The sequence below is a fragment of the Centroberyx gerrardi genome, chromosome 13 (genome assembly GCF_048128805.1).
Source record: "Centroberyx gerrardi isolate f3 chromosome 13, fCenGer3.hap1.cur.20231027, whole genome shotgun sequence".
NCBI classification, from domain to species: Eukaryota; Metazoa; Chordata; class Actinopteri; order Beryciformes; family Berycidae; genus Centroberyx; species Centroberyx gerrardi.
The window spans coordinates 19,294,850-19,318,108 of record NC_136009.1 but is presented as its reverse complement, the minus strand read 5'-3'; the positions used below and the strand labels follow the sequence as shown (position 1 = coordinate 19,318,108).

General features: G+C 38.6%; 1 protein-coding gene and 1 pseudogene across 1 annotated transcript; both read right to left on the bottom strand.

Annotated features, from left to right (window-relative positions):
* Positions 1-1,270: 1,270 nt before the first annotated feature.
* Positions 1,271-2,806, bottom strand: LOC139923116 (7-alpha-hydroxycholest-4-en-3-one 12-alpha-hydroxylase-like). The gene has a single exon (XM_071913835.2). It carries the CDS (start codon positions 2,804-2,806, stop codon positions 1,271-1,273), a length of 1,536 nt encoding a protein of 511 aa, XP_071769936.2.
* Positions 2,807-22,059: 19,253 nt separating this feature from the next.
* Positions 22,060-22,749, bottom strand: LOC139920059 (7-alpha-hydroxycholest-4-en-3-one 12-alpha-hydroxylase-like; annotated as a pseudogene).
* Positions 22,750-23,259: the final 510 nt, after the last annotated feature.

Sequence of the window (23,259 nt, the reverse complement as noted above, 5' to 3'; positions counted from 1 at the left end):
GCCAAAGTTTTGAATGCGCCAACCTGTCAAACCAAACCAGTCATGTGATTCAGGTACTGAACGAAGCAGTGTTTGCTTCATACGTCATAAGTCACGTGATTTTTTCCGCCCCAAAGCAAGCCTCGGCACAATGGTTTAGATACAATTGCCTAGCGAGTACGGCGCATGTCTCGGAGCTTCGGGGTCAGACGTAACATCACTACTAACAGCTAACTTGTTTACATAGTCAGCAACTGTTGCACCTGAGCACTTGTCTCTTTCAATTTAACAGGAAGGTTAATAAAGCAGCTGTTGCACCTGAGCACTTGTCTCTTTCTATTTAACAGTAAAGTTAATAAATTATCAATGAAATACCTACAAATAAAAAACATTTGTGTTAACTAACTTACCTCTGTCTTTGACAACGCCAGCTCTGCCTGTCACGGTCCAGCTTTACGTTTCAAATTGGCCCTTCTCCTCTCTGTTTTGATAGGTCACCTGATTGAACGAATCATAAAAGTTTCTGTCCTGAGAAGATGTTTCAATAAACAAAAGAGTGAAATTTGACAACAAGCTTGAAAAGAGGTGAAAACAGCAACACAGCTGGCTCGCGTGTGTGGATATTGGTTTATCTCATTGTGATTATATGGTCTGATATCACTTATTGCAGGTAAACTGTTGTGTTTGGTTGCACAGAGTAAATGTGACAGAGAGCATGACCACAGTGCATGAATGTCAAATAACTAATAGGATCGCAATTTTTCTTTTTAATGGATCTCAAGCAAAATGACAAAATTAGCATGTTAGTTGAATTTGCCCACAGGCACACAACCACTCCCACAAGACACACATTTCAAATATATAATTTGCCTCAGTATCATATTTCATTTCAGGATACAATAGCGTCTAAAATTACAGTGGTTACCTCTTCCAGAGACTAATACAAATCCAGACTTCTTACTAAGCAGCATATCATTATCCTTAATTTGTCTTTCCCATGGTTTTTTTTGTTTGTTATAATGAAACAATCACCACAATGACTTCACCTACTTCTATGGAATTATACATAATAGCAATAACCATTGAGGCTTAAAGTTGCAATGTACTGTCAAACAAAATGAACATGAGATAATGGTTATTAACATTCATGTGAAAACACAAATGATTCTTAACTGTGCAATCTCATGTTTTTAACATAAAGAAAACTGTCAAGAGAAAAGTTACTGAGACAATCAATCTCAGATAATTGATATTTTATCAGAAAAACATCATCCACTCTGTGGTGGTCGATTCAAAATCTGAGTCTGTATCTAAACTCAATGTCTCTGGTGGGCTGCATAGATCCAAAGCCCCATCGTTTGATGTCAATATCAGGTATCTTCTCATCAGGATTCTTCAGCTCAAAGTCAAAGTAGATTAACATGAGGAAAACAAACTGCTTCAGCTCATTGGTGGCAAAGAAGCGCCCAGGGCACATGGAGACCCCAGCACCCCAGGGCATGTTGAAATACCTCAGCTTCTTCCCTGCTTTGTAAAAATCAGTTTTCTTGGTCCCATCTGGATTAAGAAAGCGGTCATATTTGAATGAAAGCGGGTCAGGGTGGACTTCCGGGTCAATGTGAACAGCAGTGTAAGGAAAGAGTGACATTCTGTCGCCCTCGCGAATACAATACTCACGGCCATCAGCCATCTTGAAGGTCATATCCTGAAGTACGGCCCGGGTGAGGACAGGTGCAGTAGTCAGCCGGAGGGTCTCTTCTACAGTGCTGTCCAAGATTGGTGTTTTCAGGAGCATGTCACGGGTCAGGTTGATGAGAGGGCCACCACGCCGGACTTCCTGCCCAGTTTGCTTCAGAACATCCTTTACCTCCTCCTTGACAGCCCTCATAGCTTCCGGATGCTTCATGAGGTAGAGGAGCAGCCAGAATGCAGCAGGCCCTGTGCTGTTCTGGGAGGCCCACAGAAGCAAGAGCATATACCTGTTTTGCATGAACTCCTTCATCCCATGCTCCTCTCTCACCTGCTGCATGTCCCACACCCAGCCACTGATGTTGTCCTTGGTTTTCATCTTTGTAACTGACAGAGTGTTCCAGAAGAGCCTCTTTAGCCTCTCCGCCTCCATCTTTTCTCTAGGTGGCAGAACCCCATAGACCAGTCGAGGGAAGAGTTTGTCATATTTACGAAACTCATAAAATATTGCCTCTGATTCTACTCTGTCTATCTGTCTGGCTTTCTCCACACTCCCTGATGTCTTGGCTGTCTCATTGCCAAACAGCGCTAGGTAGCCAGCCCTAAACACAATATTGTAGCTGTACATAAACAGTCCGTCCTCTATCCAGGTCTTTTGGTCTTCCCCTGAGCCTATGTTGTGCAGCATTAGGTTCTGTAAATTACTCATCATGGCTTGCGTCATTACTACCAGTCCATCCCCCATTAAGTGCTTGTTACTGGACAGCTGGAGAAACTTATGTTCATTCTCCATTCGTTCATAACCAAAGACTCTGACTATCAGTTGCCTCGCAAACTTGTTGAAGTCCAGTTTTGTTCGAGCCTCCTTAACAAATGCTCCAAAAGATAGAGGGTCCATGAGGAATGTGAAGTAAAACCCTCCAAGCTGTACTGTGAATATATCCCCATGTTTTTGCCTCATCCTCTCTAGGAACTTTGCTGTGTCCCTGCGAAACTCCAAGACATGGCCCAGCCAGGGGATGAGTCCCTTATCCAAAGGGGGTTCTCCTGGGCACCGCTGCCGAAATGCCCCTAGAAGGTACAGCCCTCCAATTATAGTGGCAAGCACAGCAAGTAGAATCGACAGCAGGAATCCCATGGCTCTTTCTCCTTGCAGCCACAGCATGATCTGGAAGCGAAGCTCAAATTCCTTTGTGATAAAGACACTGTGCTCCTCCTCCTCTCAAATGTATTTACATGTAGCCTAGAAGTTGGATTATTTGCACTAGAACTAGACTACCCTGTTGACATTACTTTGTAGATTGTATATTTTTAATACTTTATAATTGTTGAAAATGTATTTTTATTTCCTTGTTGTTTTAATATACTATGTGTATGTAAATTGGTGTGTCATTTCAGTCTGTGACTGCGAAGCACTAATAAACGCTACTACTACTACTACTACTACTACTACTACTACTAACTATAAAATTGCATTGTTTTTGTTTCCAATAAAGCAGTCTCACTGCTTTTTCTTTTAATCCTTGGGTAATCTTCATATTATGTATGCTCCCCTTGTCCTCAGGTAATTTTGAACCCCCTCACCATTCACCCTAGTATCTAATACCCTCTTCATTTAATTTTAAACCAAAAATCTATTTTGAATGAAGAAACAACCTGTCACTCATCAACAACTTGGGGAATAATTGTGTTTTCCTACTTCACAGTCCAGGAGACTCTATTTATTCAGTGTACAGTATACATTCAGTGTGTTCTTTTATTATCTTTTTGGCTTCCACCTTCAGCATCCCAAAGACTGGAGGTAGCCTTGCCTTGGGACCTACAGTATATACACTAGCTAAGATCAGCAGCCTCATATAGGCATGCAGGTCTATCTTGTCCATCCTCTGCCAGTGTTCTCCATGCTTGTGGGAACCCTCCATATTGGTCATCTCCAGGATGATTGTTTCAATGGTTGGTGTAATGAAAAGTTGGAAGGTTGAGGCAATGTCCTGGGCCTGGGAAAATGACAATCTAGTAGGCCCCAGGGTCATCTTCATCACATTTTTTCTGACATCTTGCCCTGGTTGTCATACAAAGTCAAAGTCAGATATATTTGAAGTGCATTATCACCAATGGGGGTCTAATGTTGATGTTAATGTGTTAATGTGTTTATGTTAATAAACACAGAAATACTACGATAAAAGTGCATATAAAAGAAAAGTTAATACACACACATAAATACATAAAAGGGTATATCCCCGAAATTCCCCAATCCTCGAAGGCCCCATTGTAATATATAATAAATGTAATAAAAAGCCATTCAATAATCACACAATAAGACTCTAGGGTTAATCTTCCCAATTATATTGGTTGTATGTCCCAACTATTTTTATTTCGCCAAATAATAACATTTTTCCTTCTGGGCTAATCTAAAGTTAATTATATTATTATTACTCCTAAACACTCCAAAATGAATGGATATAATCCGATTGTGTCCCCAATAATAAAGGGTATGTACCTTAACTATTTTTTTAACACTCAATAATAAATTTAACTAATTAAATATAGCCACTAGCGGCGATGGCTGGGTCATGCCAGCACAGCAGCCAGAGCTGAAACGTAGAAGTTTACATTAAGATTACTGTCAGTTTTGTCATATTAGGCTGTTTCAAGTTCTGATACTGAAGAATGTAATAGCAAGTTAAAAGGTGTCAATATCCAACTTTGTATTGGCTTTACTGTGTTTAGCTGTACACTCAAAATGCTGCTGTTGGGCAAAATCTGATCTGTATGGAAATTGGTGTGCATGTTCCACATACGGGTTGGAACATGATTTCCAAGTTTCATAGTGATTGGTGAAATTCTGTTTGAGTTATAAGCCAAAATGTCATAGGCCACGCCCACTTTCACTAATGACAACCAAACTTCAGATTTTGACTAGAACATGGTCCTAGAGCATGTGTAGCGAATTTCGTGCAATTTCACCAATTGGATTTAGGAGATACAGTTTTCTGGCCTTTGTGGCGCCCCCTATTGGTCAAGATTTAAATAGCTTTGCACACATGTTCATTCATTATATGTGAACATGTTATCCAAGTTTCATGATGATTGGACCATCTATCACAAAGTTATAACAATTTAGCTTATAGGCCACGCCTCCTTCACAACTTTAAGAGTTAATATCTTCAAAACTACAGTAGATATCAACAGTCTATAAACAAAATTTAAAGAGCTTGGACCATAGATGCTGCTGACTGATTTTGGTGGTAATCGTCAAACAGTGTAGGAGTTACAAATGTGTTTTTCAAATAATTCAAAATATCTCAAAAATTTTCCAGGTGAACCTTGAGGGTCCTTATTGCAGATTTGTATATGGTTAGGTGGACATGTGTATCAAGTTTCACGTAAATTGGACAAACGGTGTGGGAGATACTGCCCTTTAAACTTTTTATTTTTGACCTTTAATTATAGCGCCACCATCAGGCCGATGGGGGTCATATTTCTTGTGGGTCTAATTGAAGCCATACTAGACCATGGTGCATGGTTTCAATACAATATAATGCACCATTGGTGAGATATGGGTCCAAATAGCATGGACATGAATTTAATCAATTAATTAATAATAGTTCTAATAATCATAAACACATCAAAATCAATAGATTCTTCCTCTAGGGGTCGTCAATGTCCATACCAAATTTGAAAAGATTCTTATAAAAACTGTTCAAGTTATCGCGTTCACACAAAGGATCTGTGGCGGCGGACGCGCCGGTGGACGCGGCGGCGGGTGGGGTGAATCCATAATATCCCCGAAACTCATTTCGGGGATATAATAAAACAATAGGTGTGCACAAAAGGCACAAAAGGTGCATACAGATAGGGAGAAGGGTAGAGAGTTAGGGCCGCCCCCAGATATCCCACCCATTGGGGCAATAGACTATATGGCAATAGATGACAGCCCGCCAAAGTGGACCGAGGTGGAAAAGGTGGTAAGGCATGCAAAGGCTTCATCAGCCCCAGGGCCTAATGGTGTCCCTTAGCGAGTATACAAAAGTGCACCAAATGTATTGAGATACCTATGGAAACTAATGAAGCTAGCATGGAAAAAGCAATTTATTCCTAGATCATGGTGTAGAGCAGGAGGGATTCTGATTCCCAAAGAGAAAAACTCTACAGATATAAATTAGTTTAGGCCTATTTGCCTTCTTTAGTGTAGTGGCACGAGCCTGTTAAATTACTTGGAAAGGAATAGGTTAATTGACACAAGCGTGCAAAAAGCCGGAATACCATTTTTTTCCAGGTGCTTAGAGCACACAAGCATGATTTGGCATCAAATTCAGTCAGCTAAGCAAGAGAAGAGAGATCTTCATGCGGTATTTTTGGACCTTGCTAATGCATTTGGATCTGTACCACATAATCTATTATGGCAGGCTTTTGATTTCTTTAGGGTCCCAGATAGCATTAAGAATCTAGTAAGAGCATAATTTCAAGATATACAGATCTTCACAACAACAGACTACAGCCTGGCAGCATCTTGAGACAGAAATTATGGCAGGGTGCACCATTTCCCCCTTAGCTTTCACTATGGCGATGGAGGTAATTATTAGGGCATCAAAGTGGGTAGAAGGAGGGGAAAGGCAGCAGGGAGGGCTGCGCCTCCCACCCATTAGGGCATATATGGATGATACGATACGGTAATGACTACAGCTGCTTGTACAAAAAGGTTGCTGAATAAATGGAATGATAACCTGAATTGGGCTAGGATGAAAGTTAAACCGAGTAAGTCAAGGAGCATATCCATTGTTAAGGGGAAGCTAGCAGACATAGATGAGGAAGCTATACCAACAGTTCTAGAGAAGCCTGTCAAAAGCCTAGGAAGGTGGTATGATACAAATCTGAGTGATAGGGACCAGGTTCAGGAGATACGACAGCAGCTAGTTGGAGGTATTCAGGACATAGAGAGATCAAGGTTACCAGGCAAGCTAAAGTTGTGGTGTTTGCAGTTTGGCCTATTGCCTCAGCTAATGTGGCCCCTGACAGTATATGAGATACCACTGTCAAGGGTAGAGAAGTTGAACAGACTGGTCAGGAAATGGCTTGGAGTTCCACGCTGTCTGCGTAGTGTAGCTTTGTATGGGAAAGGAATTCTGGAACTACCTATATCTCGCCTAGCAGAGGAGTTTAAATGTGCAAAGGTGAGATTGGAGTTGACACTGACAGAATCTAAGGATCCAATAGTCAGGAGTGCAGCACCTCCTGTGTTAGCAGGGCGGAAATGGAACCCAAGAGAGGCAGTGCAACAGGCACAGTCAGCACTAAGACATAGGGATATTGTAGGGCAGGTGCAACAAGGGCGGGGGGGGGGTAAGGCAACTTCATCAGAGAAGAGAAAGATGGTTGTAGATCAAATACATCAACAGGAGGAGTCAGCAAGGTGTGCCAATGCAGTGTCTCAGGCATAGCAGGGCCTGTGGGAGAGTGTATAGAGGAAGAAACTCAGCTGGAGAGAGCTATGGGGGATGGAGGCAAACTGCATAAAATTCATCATAGGTGCTACTTATGATGTGTTACCCTCTCCCCAAAATCTTAGCCAATGGGTAGGTGAGGATCCTGCCTGGAGATAAATTAATTGCCTGATAGGAAAGAAGGTAAGATCAAAAATGTCATGACTGAAGGTTTATATGTACATTGCAATCCTGGTTGATCTATTACTTGTGTAGTATCAGAGCTAAGGCACAGAATCATTCACATGGGAACACCTACAAGCCTTTTGAGTAGATGTGTGATAAGCCTACCACTCACTCACAAATGTACAAAAGTGGTGATCTCACACTTTACACACGACCAAACTCACTGTAACATAACCATCAGATAACATGGATATGTTGTCTTGCCCTGGATGTTTCATCTCCAAGGGATCTCAGTTTGCTGAAAGGTTCAATTCCAATGTAAATGAATGTACTTTTCCGTTCAATCTTTCTTTCTACTGTTTTTTCTTAATCTACTGGTTGGAGAGTGAATTGAACACAAGCCGTAAAATGATTGCTCTTATGCCTTATCATTCAGGGTAGACAGACATTTTCATGTCCAGAGATAGTGGTGGGCTGGTGGTGGGGAGTGGACTGGCCACTCTAAAAGCAAAATACTGTCATTTACCCAATATGAAGAGAAACCAGCAAGTCTTAAATATGTTCTTCACAAAAAATTATTAAGTACATAGACCAAGTTTTGCTCAATGAGGTAATCAGCGTATAGGCCTACTTATTTGTAAAGTCATGAATTGTTTAGATTGTTTATTTTTTTTAAATTATTAATAAACATGAACCCATTTTTGCAATCTGTCTTATATTTAGGACAATCTAGAGATCTTGAATTTAGGTTTTGACATCTGTCACAAATGACATCTGACGGCTGAAATATTATACTACAACAGGGGACAGCGCTGTACGGGAGGCAGGCTTGTACAGCGCGTGTACCTGTGCGGACTGGCAAGCCGTTTTAATATTTATTAGCTTGACCGAATTCACATTACAGAGATCTGTAATCTATTAATGACTAATTAAAATGCTAATTTAAGATATCTCAAATTACATTTTGACTAGTCAAAATTTATTACAATTTGACTTGTAAGATTTAAGTTATTTTTGCCATTAAGTTGTATGGAATCTCCAATTAAAGATATCTACTATTCAATTTTCACTGAAATGTATCTGAAATGTGAATTCCAGATATCTCCATAGAAATTATGCCTAGTCCTTACTCAAATTCAAGATATGTTCTCTTTAGCTCTGACTAGTCATAATCAATTCAAGGATATCTTCAATTCCTCATGATTAAAGATATCTAAATTATCTTTTTTTGTTATCTGAAACTAAGACATGACTAGTCAAAACTAAAGTGGAGATATCTCAAACTGTAGTACTAGTACTAGTCAAAAGTCCCTTTAGGTTATCTAAGTTATGGATATCTTGAAAGGAATTTTGACTAGACAGATCTTAATTTGGAGGTATCTGGAATTACCATTCTGACTAGTCAAAATGTATTTATGGATGTCTTGAATTATTATTCTGACTAGTCAAAATGCAATTGTAGATATCGAAAAGATGTGTCATTTTCACATCACACAGTCCGTCTAGCAAAATAAGCACGCTCTTTATCCCAAGAAGTGGAGTAGCCTACTACAAGGCTGAGGCCGGGGTCTGGTGTGAGCGGCCGCCATGTCATACTAACCTGCATTAAATTTGATTAAAACATTGAATAAAAACTTTAAAAGGGTCAATGCACTTTTTAAAGATATTTCTTAATGAAAAAACTTTGTATTGTGAAATCCATGTGCTAAATTGACACGCAAACTTCAACATAACCAAATGTAAGTGTACATGCATGCGCTGAATGCTGTTTATCTCATTGGGACAAGTTACTAAGTCATTCGGAGTGACTTAATGAGTCTTTTGGATGAATTATTATGTTTTCCGGACGCATTACTAGTTTGGACTAGTTCGTCCCGACGAGTTAAAAAGTCTAAAGGTTGGACTAGAGGCGTGCAGTGAAAAATGGTGTCCTTCTGGTTGTATGACCGTTTTTGAATCATAACAATCCCACAGAGCAAAATGTCGAAACTGCCCAGATCCAGGGCTATTCAATTACAAATTCAGTTGGGCCAGATTTTAAAACCAGGAAATGTAGATGGGCCAGACATTTTCAGCAGCCTATTTAAAACCTTTTTTTAGCTTTTGGTAATGACAAATTTTAAACAAACGCAAATGAATGTAGTAAAAAATAGCAATGTTTATTGTTTCACTTTTGAAATAAAAAAAAAAAATTTTGGTCACATATACCCAGGCACATCACTAAGTGCAGAAACAGAATAAAAAAGAGCTATCAATGCACAGAATCATAACAAGTGGCAATAACAGTAACCAATAACACACTCTATCTCTCTCTACCAGTATCTCCCTCCCTCCCTCTCCCCTCTCTCTCCCACACACACACACACAAAACAATGTTTATTGTTTCACTTTTGAAATAAAAAAAAATATTTTTGGTCACATCTGACCCAAGTATGGAAGCCCGTTTCTGCCACCTGTTAAAAAAAATCTGGCACTTTTCTCTTTTTTTCCATCATGAATTGAGATGCTTAGTCATTATTATGAGATGCTAAGTCATTATTATGAGATTCTAAGTCATATTTATGAGATACTATCTCATAATTATGAGATACTAAGTCATAATTATGAGATACTATCTAATAATTTTGAGATACTAAGTCATAATTATGAGATACTATCTAATAATTTTGAGATACTAAGTCATAATTATGAGATGCTAAGTCATTATTATGAGATGCTAAGTCATAGTTATGAGATACTATCTCATAATTATGAGATACTAAGTCATATTTATGAGATACTATCTCATAATTATGAGATACTAAGTCATAATTATGAGATACTATCTAATAATTTTGAGATACTAAGTCATAATTATGAGATACTATCTAATAATTTTGAGATACTAAGTCATAATTATGAGATGCTAAGTCATTATTATGAGATGCTAAGTCATATTTATGAGATACTATCTCATAATTATGAGATGCTAAGTCATTATTATGAGCTACTATCTCATAATAAATCATAATAAATCTCATATTTCTGACCTACACCAGCCACTTTATCAGGTACACCTATCTAGTAGCGGCTGGTCATCTGTTGCTGTAGCCCATTTATCATAAGGGCCACAACTTGTGTGTTCAGATGCCCTTCTGCACTCTATTGTTGTAAAGACTGTTATTGGAGCATTTGTTGCCTTTCTGTTAGCTTGAACCAGTCTGTCCATTCTCCTCTGCCCTCTGACCTCTCTAATGAATAAACTATTTTCGGCCACAGAACTGCGGCTCACTGGATCTTTTTGGTTTATCACACCATTCTCTGTAAACACTAGAGACTGTAGTGCATGAGATGCTGAACTACCACGTCTGGCACCAACAATTGCACCAATCAGTCAAACTTGCTTAGATCACGCATCTTGCCCATTCTAATGTTTGGTCAACCAAAAAACTAAACCACTTCATCATGTCTGCATGCTTTATATATTGATTTGCAGCCGCATGATTTCACTGTTTGGAGGAGCTGACTGTTTGTGTTAACAAGCAGGCGTACCTAATAAAGTGGCCTGTGAGTGTCATATTTATAAGATACTATCTCATGATTATGACTTAGTATCTCATAATTATGACTTAGTATCTCATAAATATGACTTAGTATCTCATAATTATGACTTGGCATTTCATAATCAAAGTCAATTGCAATATTATATAAAGTCAAAGATCTTCTAAATCAAACTTCACTATACACCTTATACTGTTCCTTTATAGACCCATATATAACTTACTGTGTGGAAGTGTGGGGAAATACATATAAAACAATCACTAATCCAATCTTCATCCTTCAAAAAAGAGCCATAAGAATTGTAAACAAAGCCACTTAAAGAGAACCAACAAACCCACTCTTTATCAAATTAAAAGCACTAAAATTTAAAGATTTGGTTGACTTAAAAACGGTTCAAATCATGTACAGAGCTAAAAATCAGTTATTACCTAATAGTATCCAAAAGTTGTTTCAAATGAGAGAAAGTCAACATGACTTGAGAGGAACCTATATGTTCAAGAAACAATTAGTCAGGACTAATACAAAATATCATTGTATAACAGTCAAAGGAGTTAATTTATGGAACAACTGTAGTGAGGAAATGAAGACATGTAGAACATTTAATTAAGTTTAAACAAATGTTTAAAAATAACATATTGAATGGATATGGGATGGATGATCGGAGAGGGGAACTGGCATAGTAAGACAGGGTACAGGATGTGTAGGTTGTTTTTGATTTGTGTCGTTTTGTTTGTTTTATTCTGATTGTTTTGTTTTGAATGTTTTAATTTTGTTTGATTTGATTGATTTGATCGAGTTGTGCATCGTGAACACTGGGGCGGAAAGTTGGAATATTTATGTTTAACATTAAGTTTATAGATAAAATATAAAAATAGGGGGTAGGACTTGATAAGTATTCACTTCTTCCTACTCCTCTTCGGACATGAAATATTTATTTATGTTGTTTATTTTATTATTAATTTTATTGGTTATTTTTGTTTTGGTTTTCTCACTTATATTTTTTACTTTTTTAACATGTTCGAAATAAAATCTAATCTAATCTATCTAAACTAATGAGATAGTATCTCATAATTATGACTTGGCATCTCATAATTATGAGATAGTATCTCATAATAATGACTTAGCATCTCATAATAATGACTTAGCATCTCATAATTATGACTTAGTATCTCATAATAATGACTTAGCATCTCATAATAATGACTTAGCATCTCATAATTATGACTTAATATCTCATAATTATGAGATGCTAAGTCATAATATTGAGAAAAACATTTCAATTCATGATGGAAAAAAAGAGAAAAGTGACAGATTTTTTTTTAACAGGTGGCGGAAACAGACTTCCATAGGACCCAGGCACATCACAAAGTGCAGAAACAGAATAAAAAAGAGCTATCAATGCTATCAGTGCACAGACTGGACTAGACAAACGTGTTCACAACATCAGATATTCTTTTTGAATGGATAAAGTACCGGTGTAAAACCAACTCCTACACGGAGTGTTGCATTATGGGTTGTTTGTAGCCTAATGTTGCTAGGCTAGCGAGTGTCTTAAAGTCTGTTTATAGTGAGTCTTTTAGAGTCAGTCAGCCCCAAAAGTGTTTCGTTAGTCCAGTTTAACCTGCAGGAGTTTCTGAAGGCTCGTATAACGTGTTTTTCTGCCACGGAGGAAATAAATTCATGATGAGTGAAAACGAGTCCAAATTTTTATAAAATAATATTACAATTAAAATATTAAAATTGCTATTAAAATAGCCTATAATTCAAGCTCGCTGGGCCACTCGGAGGTTGCTTCTAGGCCGGATGTGGCCCGCGGGCCGCCAATTGGATAGGCCTGGCCTAAACTGTCAAATCAAATATTTTTTATTGTATTAGTACAGATATTATAGAGGTGGAGAGACATCAAACCTTAAACAATGTTAAAATTAAGTAAATGCAAGAACTTTTAGCTCTCATTCAGCAGGACTGACCCAGTGCTTGTCAGGCATGTAGCACACAGCGGTCAGTTCTTTTTCTGAGGGTGATCCTCGTTACAGAGCAGAGGTGAGATTACTCATTATAGATGAGTAATCTCATATCTCATATAGATAAATGTCAAATTCTTCGAAAGTCATCTCCTATTCAGTTTTGAGCGGCCAAGCTTATTCAAAATCACAAGATTGAATGGTTCTTCTGTCTTGCAGAAAGTATTTATGTTAGTAATTTATGATAATGAAATAAAGCAGCAGGTCCCTCCTTACATCACCATTTAACACTTGAAGGACTGGTTGATATCAAGGAGAGACTTTCTAAAAGAGTTTGGATTTTTCATATTTTCATTTTTGATATGCAAAGGCAGAATGTATACTTTATCAGTAGATCACTGTTATGTAGAAATGCATTGTAGCTTCCCCTCTCGGCAATGCCACCAATGGAGGGAGCCAGAGACCAGGACAGCGCCCCTTCCAGAACCGCCTCCAGCCTGGATTCATCATTGAATCAGAGTACCTGCATAGGGAGACGTTGGAAGCATAGAGATGACCAGCTGGGGGGTAAGTACCAGTCAGGAGCTGTCCTGGTGATGTGTGGACTAACCTTCTCTCTCTCTCTCTCTCTGTCTCTAGGAGAAGAAAGGAAACTACTGAAATTGAACTTCCCCGGTCTGGGAAGAACCTCTTTGTCCCAACCTCCCTTGCCCCTCACCTAATAAACTGACTGTGTTTCGTTGTACCATAAAGAATTGTGTCATTGTCCTTCAATTTCCCACTGTGGTCTGCCTCTCAAGATGCTACTGTGGCATATTGAAAAGTATGTGCTTAAAGGAATACTTCACCCGAAAAATGTTTCAATGGGGGTGAGTAGATAATGACTGCATTTTCATTTTTGGGTGAACTATTCCTTTAATGGAAATATTCCATAAAATGCAGAAACAAGCAGGAACTGTCCTGGTTTATTCAGATGATAATCTATGCATTTGATTATGTTTAGCCTACAGTATCTTAATATAGGCTACTTTAACTTGCTGTCTCGTGAAATTGGTTGTTATATCTTGGAGCTCTGCTTGGGGAAGCACACTGCTCTTTTCCTTCATTAATTAATTAATTACATACATGACTTGAAGAGAGCCCGTGTCTGTGAATTTATTATTTTATCCCCTTTTCAGGTATGCTCGTGATAATAGAAGCCGAAGAGAACACCAGAAAAATCCTCTGGCCCTTCTTCTTGGGAATACATAATATAGTTCCTGTTGGCAGAAGCCAGTGGCAGACTTCAGGATGTTTATGCAAAGGTACAAGGATCTTGTGGTCCCTTGGGTATTAAGACGTATTAAAACATTCTGAACCGTCTCCTGTAGGAACCAGATCTTGATGCTAAGGAGAGTCAGTTGCATGCTGTCCCAGATATGGCCACCAACCAGGACCTGAACACAGTTTGATGTGACAAGGGAGATGGTCGCCTGGATTTTTACCCACTTAAAAGAACGCTCCATGTCATTCAGACAGCCTGACTATGATGGCAGCTTCTTTGTTGCCAGGGAAACCACAGTGAAAGCCATGTGAGACATTAAAACCAAATTCCAGATAACTCCATGTTGGCTCAGGACCTTAAGAAAAAAAAAGGGCCTTAGCAGAGAAGACCTGAGAACCAAGAAAGATCGAGGCAGCCCTTTTTCATTTTCATTTTTTAAATTTCCTTTGCATTTAGCTACACGAGACATGCGTTGACCTGATCTCTTAGGGGACTTTACCGCTGGCCTTTTAGTCTGAATCCGGGTATGGTTTGTGTCAAAAGTAATGTTAGAGCTTTTTTCGATCTCGGGTGTGGACCAAGGAACCGCACCAGAGTTCTCTGAGTGGTCTGAGTACAGTTCTAAGCAAACTGTGGTATGGTTTGCATCAGTGAGAACGCAGTCCGTACTCATTCAGGAAATAACAAGACTAAGAGTCTAACAGCCCCACGACATTGAATTTTAATGTCTCAGAAGATAATTTTAAAGTAGCTACAACAGTAGCTACAGACTACGGAAGCCCTGAGAGGCAAGTGAGAAAAAAAAAAAAATCTGGTGATCCATTTTCTAAGTCTGATCTAAATTGTTTTCTCTCCTGTGTTTATGACTTAAGAACAGGTGAAAAAAAAGGTTTTGCCAGGATAATCTTTCTAAGTTCCTTAATTTTTTTTTTTCATCTGTGAAATAAGTGGGGAAAAAAAGTTTTGCCAGGCGAAAAAAAAAAAAGGTTTTGCCAGGATCGTTTTTTTCTAAGTTAATTTTTTTTTTTTTTTTCATCTGTGAAAACAGGTGGAAAAAAAAGTTTTGCCAGGCGAAAAAAAAAAAAAGGTTTTGCCAGGATTGTTTTTTTCTAAGTTCATTTTTTTTTTTTTTTTTCATCTGTGAAAACAGGTGGAAAAAAAAGTTTTGGCAGGTGAAGAAAAAAAAAGTTTTGCCAGGATCGTTTTTTTCTAAGTTAATTTTTTTTTTTTCATCTGTCAAAACAGGTGGGAAAAAAAAGTTTTGGCAGGTGAAAAAAAAAAAAGTTTTGCCAGGATCATTTTTTTCTAAGTTAACTTTTTTTTTTTTTTTCCATCTGGGAAAACAGGTGAAAAAAAAAGTTTTTTTTTGTCAGGCTCATTCTTCTAAGTGTTTGTCGTTGTAATACTCATTTCGGCCACAAGAGGGCACCACTACCCCATGTTCTAAATAGGACTAAGAGCGTTCATGTTTTCTTCCAATCTCGTAATACACGGGGTGGTGCCCGGCAACTGAATGCGGAAGACCAAAACCCTGTTGTCTGTAGCTTAGCCTAGCACGGAAAAATGTCCAGAAAACAATCAACTGCACCTGAAAGATGGATCTATCCTAACTGGACGTGACTCAACAGCAAACGTGCAATCGGTAAGTGTCCCACTTTGTGATTATATTTACAGTTTTTTCCAAGTACAGTCAGCTGTTGAGAACATGTCAAGGTTTGCTAATGTGTAAAGTTATGTTCCATTTGCTTGTTTGCGACATTGTGTTCTTGTTTATTTTACACTATATGATGCTTTGTTGCTAAATCAGTTGCCTTATGTGGAGAGATGTGTCCGCTAACATAACTTGAGAATGAGAAATGGATACGGTAGTTTATGGTATTTCAGTCCGATTAGCATCGGGTAGCTAGCAATAGGGACAAAAACATGTGCAGCTAGAGTCGGTTGTAGGCTACCTCAGCCGGCCAAAACGAGCACCTCGTCTCGTTAACCCGGTGCCGTCGGGACACACGTACTCAAGGTTAGGGGCTAGTGCCACTTGCAGCAAGCTAATCTAGCGTTAGCCTCTAGCGCTAGCCGCTAGCTAAGGTTAGCTCCTCTGGCTCACTTTGCGGACACATCTCCTTACACGAGACAACCGCAACTGTAACGTGGCAAAACTCGAAAAGTACTTTGTCGATCAGGGACTCTTGTCACCATGAATATTTCACTTCTAATGCCAAATGAATGGAAGGGAGTTACTGGCTGATGAGATGTAACATTTCACGTTCTGTCTTTGCACCTAGTCTTGTAAGTCTAGTCTTGTAATCAGCTGGGGTTGTGGCAACCTAGAAAACCTGAACAACGACACTACAAGAAATACTACCTCTCTGGAGGTTATAATGTACTATTTTCCTTGAGACTGTGTTGGAGACATTTAGAATCAACTACATAGTAATTATTGGGGCTGTAGTTTGTGGTAATGTAGTTTTGGATTGCAGAGATTTCAGAGTTGGATCTTCAGCTGTCCCCTTTGTTCCTCCACAACCTAGCCTGACCTCCCCACCTATCAAGAGACCATCCAGGAGACCCGTCTTGACCTAATGGAGGAGGAAGAAGATGAGGAGGACCCTGGGTCTGCTTAGCCAACCCCCTGAGCCAACTTTCAGTATGTTTACCAACACACATTTTTATTGCACACACAAAACTTTGTAAATATGAAAATTCAATAAATATACAAATGTCATAAAGTATAAACTATAGTATAAAGTAATCTATAAATGAAAATTGCAAATTTGCTACACACTAGTATGTGATGTACACTCTTGTAATGGAACTTATGATTTCTGTGTTTGTTACTCCACAGATTACGTCGATGAGTTGATGGACCTCATCTTTGATCACGTGTTCCAGGACCTGCACCTTATGTGAGCCAGGTTTTGAAGATCCCCGTCCCAGAAGACCCGTGCGCCCAGTCTGACAGGCCAGCCAAGGAGGACGTCATTGCAGCCACGTGTCTCGGTTCAATCAAGAGGCAGTCTGAACCAGACGTAGCTGGCAGCATCAGGGAGCTCACAGCATATGCACAGCATCACACACACTGGTATCACTACTCTGACCCTGCGACCTAGAAAGCCCCAGCACTAGCTGACAAAGGATCTGTAGGCTGAGAGGAAGGTACACATACTGTCAATATATTTCATTTGAATACTTAGTCTCTTCTTTTGTTGTTTTGGTTATCTGGCATGAGGTCAGGTTGTAGTTGGGTGTTTTCCACGACTACATAACAGGTAACTAAAAACATCAAATTATAAATCATTTTGGTCATTGATACTGCACTACTTTACTACACTGCAGTAACTGCTACAGTGGAACACTCCCCTGTGTACACACAGATGTAGATTTTGTAACATAACAGCACCCCATTATGGTCCTGCACAAGCAGTATTATGTTTCTACATGTGCCTTTTTTATGCCTTTTCTATAATAAAATAATTGTATTCTGTGAACAGTCAGTGTTGTGGTTACTTATTGGTTTCACATTTAATTTACATGGGTGTGTAAAGGGAAAAATATATATAATCCCACACACACTGTCTACACTTGCATGGTGCTTTATTACATTTCAGTCATTGAAATAAAAAAATAAAAAATAAAATAAAGCACCATGCAAGTGTAGACAGTGTGTGTGGGATTATATATATTTTTCTGTAACTTTTGTCCAATGCCTCTGTCACTAAAAGACTTGAGGGGAGAAACAGAGATTTTGATCTTTCATGATTGCACAGTTTTTTTTTTTACTACAAAAATGCTTGAAAGATGATGAGTTTGTGTAAAAGCTGTTAACTAGACTGCTAACTAGACAACTGAACCTCTATACCCCTTTTGGTGAGTTCTTAATCTGTAAATTAGTAAGTAATTCAGTGTTGTGACTGCAACATGCCAATAAAGTACTACTACTTCTACTACTAGTCTAATAAAAACAACAGACAAAATCTGTACTATTATACATGTTTATTAGTTGATCATATTACACAAGCTTTTCAGTATAACATTCAGCAAAATTTTATAAAAATTCAGTAACATTTAATTTTAATAAAACAAAATGCAATATACAATTCATCAAAAAAGGCAAGAAACGAAACCAGGGACATTTAAGGGAAGTGGGAAACAATGCAACATGGGAAACAGCAAAAAAAAAAAAAAAGTGGCGATGGTATGTGCTGCAAATGAAAAAAATGCAAACAGTTTTCTAATGACAAATATCTTCATATGACAAATTATTTGACCATGAGAAATAGGTTGATCAACAGACATTTCAGATAAAAATGAACTCTTGTATACTGAAAACATCCCTGTGTTAAGTCATGGGGTGTTAGGATTGTGAAGCACCAACCACCTACAGTGTTTTCAAAATCATAGGCACTCTTGTTTAGGATGAAGTGAAAAGGCCTGAAAGATGGATCAAGTAATGGACTATGGTTCATGCTCAAATGCTTGGTAAAGTGGTATTATAAAGCATACTTGCTTGATATTTTACTTGCCATGGGTGCCATTAATTCTGGAGCAGTAAATAGATAATGTATTTGGGATATCTTAATCTTCTCTAAAATCAACTATGAGGATGCATGGTAACCAGAGACCTTGTGGCAGAAACCACTGGGTGGTGAATGCGTAAAAGCCGAACTGAGTGTAAACATTTTTCTATCAAAGAAATGTCTTTGTAACAAAATTTACTTAGATACTGATGATAGGGGTCTTTTAAGTCTTCAGCTTACTGCCTGGCTCGCATTACCAATATGGAACCGACTTGTCATTAAACAGACTGGTTTAATTAAGTAATATCTTGTCTACAAGAGATTGCATACAGTGAAATTAATCAGGTTGTGTAAATGTCTGATTATCTCCTCCAAAAATATAGGTACAACTCTGACAATACTGAAAAGCTGGAAACTTGTCATGTCCTCATCTGATCAGGTTCAGGTACTTGGCCAACAATAGAACCTTCAGATGTGCTTGGACCCTTGAGTTGTGCACACTGTATTTTTTCTATAGATTTTATCAAGAAAAAGAATAATTCATTTAAATTAAATGACTCTACTCCAATCAGCAATAATCTACAAGCCTACAACCGACTCTAGCTGCACATGTTTTTGTCCCTATTGCTAGCTACCCGATGCTAATCGGACTGAAATACCATAAACTACCGTATCCATTTCTCATTCTCAAGTTATGTTAGCGGACACATCTCTCCACATAAGGCAACTGATTTAGCAACAAAGCATCATATAGTGTAAAATAAACAAGAACACAATGTCGCAAACAAGCAAATGGAACATAACTTTACACGTTAGCAAACCTTGACATGTTCTCAACAGCTGACTGTACTTGGAAAAAACTGTAAATATAATCACAAAGTGGCGACACTTACCGATTGCACGTTTGCTGTTGAGTCACGTCCAGTTAGGATAGATCCATCTTTCAGGTGCAGTTGATTGTTTTCTGGACATTTTTCCGTGCTAGGCTAAGCTACAGACAACAGGGTTTTGGTCTTCCGCATTCAGTTGCCGGGCACCACCCCGTGTATTACGAGATTGGAAGAAAACATGAACGCTCTTAGTCCTATTTAGAACATGGGGTAGTGGTGCCCTCTTGTGGCCGAAATGAGTATTACAACGACAAACACTTAGAAGAATGAGCCTGACAAAAAAAAACTTTTTTTATCACCTGTTTTCCCAGATGGAAAAAAAAAAAAAAAGTTAACTTAGAAAAAAATGATCCTGGCAAAACTTTTTTTTTTCACCTGCCAAAACTTTTTTTTCCCACCTGTTTTGACAGATGAAAAAAAAAAAATTAACTTAGAAAAAAACGATCCTGGCAAAACTTTTTTTTTCTTCACCTGCCAAAACTTTTTTTTCCACCTGTTTTGACAGATGAAAAAAAAAAAATTAACTTAGAAAAAAACGATCCTGGCAAAACTTTTTTTTTCTTCACCTGCCAAAACTTTTTTTTCCACCTGTTTTCACAGATGAAAAAAAAAAAAAAATGAACTTAGAAAAAAACAATCCTGGCAAAACCTTTTTTTTTCCGCCTGGCAAAACTTTTTTTTCCACCTGTTTTCACAGATGAAAAAAAAAAATTAAGGAACTTAGAAAGATTATCCTGGCAAAACCTTTTTTTTCACCTGTTCTTAAGTCATAAACACAGGAGATAAAACAATTTAGATCAGACTTAGAAAATGGATCACCAGATTTTTTTTTTTTCTCACTTGCCTCTCAGGGCTTCCGTAACAGACAGTGGCAATGAGTTGATAATTGAGCCTGGACATTATGTGACTTCTGGGAATGATGTGGATCAAAGTGCCTGGATGTGGCCGCACTGATGATTTCTGCTGGAAACGGAAAAAAAAAAAAAAGAAGCAGAGGAAGAAGTGAGTTTGAGCTTTTTTCCAGGGTGACTAATTGTGACCTGCTAAATGTGCCCTTTCTGCACAATACCATTAAATAAAGATCACATGAGCATTTTAAAGTTTGGGTTATGTTGGTAGTTTGTGTTTTCCAGTCAGTTCCCACCTCATATACGGGAGTGAATATTTGCCTTTTAAATAACTAACAAAACACACCAAAACAGCCTGTCTGTTTTATTAAACATTCTATTCAAACCTTGTATCTCCAAAATGTCAGCTTTTCAGGAACAAAAAATCAAGTGAGTAAACTAATAAACTTGCTACCTACCTCGTCACTGTGGGACAGCCTTCAGTGGGGAAAAAAATCTGGCAAAGTGAGAATGGTAACCAGCGATACTTCTCTGTAGGTATGTTTAGCTTAGCTATTAGCCTTTATGCACAGTCCTTCGCTAGGTTTGTCCTAAGGGCCCTCTGTAGTCTAGTAGATTTGCTGTGCTTTATTTACAAATGTGTTGCGGTTTCTGTGACCCTAGTGGTCGGAAAATCGCTTATTGCAGCTTCAAAATGACCACCATGCAGGCGCGGTGGCAAGGGGGTGCTAAGGGGAACTTGAGCTCCCCCTGGAATGAGCCAAACTCCCCCTAAGCACTTCCTGTAATTTTCTTTGGACAAAAAAATAAACAAAACTTAGGATACAGAATGAATATAACACAGCTAATTTCTATATGAAAATATAAGGCGATTATTATTTTTTGCAAAAAAAAAGATCCCACCGACCTCTGCTAAAGTGTGGTGTGATTGGTTGCTCTGTTCATTACGTGTCAGAGAGAGTTTTGTTGTGTTAGCTTAGTGAACAGAAACTGTGAGAGTCAAGCTATAGGTGCTCAAATAAGTTGCTTAACTGTGGACTGTGGTGTGTCAAGACAGACCGATTTGTAATTTCTTTTAAACAAGGAAGGGTGGAGGACGGCGAATGTGAAAAAAATACAGATCATGGTAAGGTGGTGAGGATCCGGGTGAAGGACCAAGGCGCCCTCAACTAAAGATTTGGATTTGGATCTTAGTAAAGGGGTTTTAGTCGCTCGTGGAGGACCGTATAGGACCATATAATCCTTAAACTGAAGTGAAAAAAAGAGAAAATCGCCAAAATTAGACTTACGAGGTTTTCACATTATAACAATGTGATTTTGGTGTTAACTGTTGTGTTTGGTTGCATAGAGTAAATGTGACAGAGAGCATGACCACAGTGCATGTAGTATCTCTATCTAATTTCTGTAGAGAAAGTCAAACAACTAGTACGATCCCATTTTTTCTTTTTAATGGATCAGCATGCTATGGAGTTTCATGTGCCCGTAGGGACACACAACCACTCCCACAGACATTTAAAAACAATTCCAAACTTCTTACTAAGAAATAGGCCTACTTCTATGGAATTATACATAACCATTTGTATTGATCTTTAAAGCTGCAATGTACTGTCAAACAAAATGAACATGAGATAATGCTTATTAACATTCATGTGATAACACAAATAATTCTTAACTGTGCAATCTCATGTTTTCAACATAAAGAAAACTGTCAAGAGAAAAGTTACTGAGACAATCAACCTCAGATAATTGATATTTTATCAGAAAAACAGCATCCACTCTGTGGTGGTCGATTCAAAATCTGAGTCTGTATCTAAACTCAATGTCTCTGGTGGGCTGCATAGATCCAAAGCCCCATCGTTTGATGTCAATATCAGGTATCTTCTCATCAGGATTCTTCAGCTCAAAGTCAAAGTAGATTAACATGAGGAAAACAAACTGCTTCAGTTCATTGGTGGCAAAGAAGCGCCCAGGGCACATGGAGACCCCAGCACCCCAGGGCATGTTGAAATACTTCACCTTCTTCCCTGCTTTGTAAAAATCTTTTCTTTTCTTGGTCCCATCTGGATTAAGAAAGCGGGTCAGGGTGGACTTCCGGGTCAATGTGAACGGCAGAGTAAGGAAAGAGCGACATTCTGTCGCCCTCGCGAATACAATACTCACGGCCATCAGCCATCTTGAAGGTTATATCCTGGAGTACGGTCCTGGTGAGGATAGGTGCAGCAGTCAGCCGGAGGGTCTCTTCTACAGTGCTGTCCAAGATTGGTGTTTTCAGTAGCATGTCACGGGTCAGGTTGATGAGAGGGCCACCACGCCGGACTTCCTGCCCAGTTTGCTTCAGGACATCCTCTACCTCCTCCTTGACAGCCCTAATAGCTTCAGTATACCGCAAGAATACCACAGGAAAAAAATAATACCACAGGAATGTACCACATAACCTGTGATACAGTACCATAGGAACAGGTGGTACAGTACTACAGGAACGTGTGGTACTGTACCATAGGAACGTGTGATACAGTACCACAGGAACATGTGGTACAGTACCACAGGTTATGTGGTACTGTACCACACGTTCCTGTGGTACTGTACCACCTGTTCCTATGGTACTGTATCACAGGTTATGTGGTACATTCCTGTGGTATTATTATTTTTTTTTAATAGGCTAGTTTAACGTGAATTATAACGCTAAATAGGCTAATCTTAAGAAGGCTACAGTGTTTACGTTACTATGGACGCAGTTCCAACCGTAGAATCTAACGGACTATTTTTTGTAGCAGAAGCAATAAAATCATTTTTAAATCAATAAAATCATTTTTAAATCAATATTTTGTGTAGAATTATTGATTTCTTTGGTAAGTAGCCGTGTAATAAGCGGGATGATGTCAACCCTGAATCAACCCTTCAGGGTGATTCAAGACCTGGTCCTGCATCACCCTGTCAGGGTTTATTTCGCAATAATGACCCG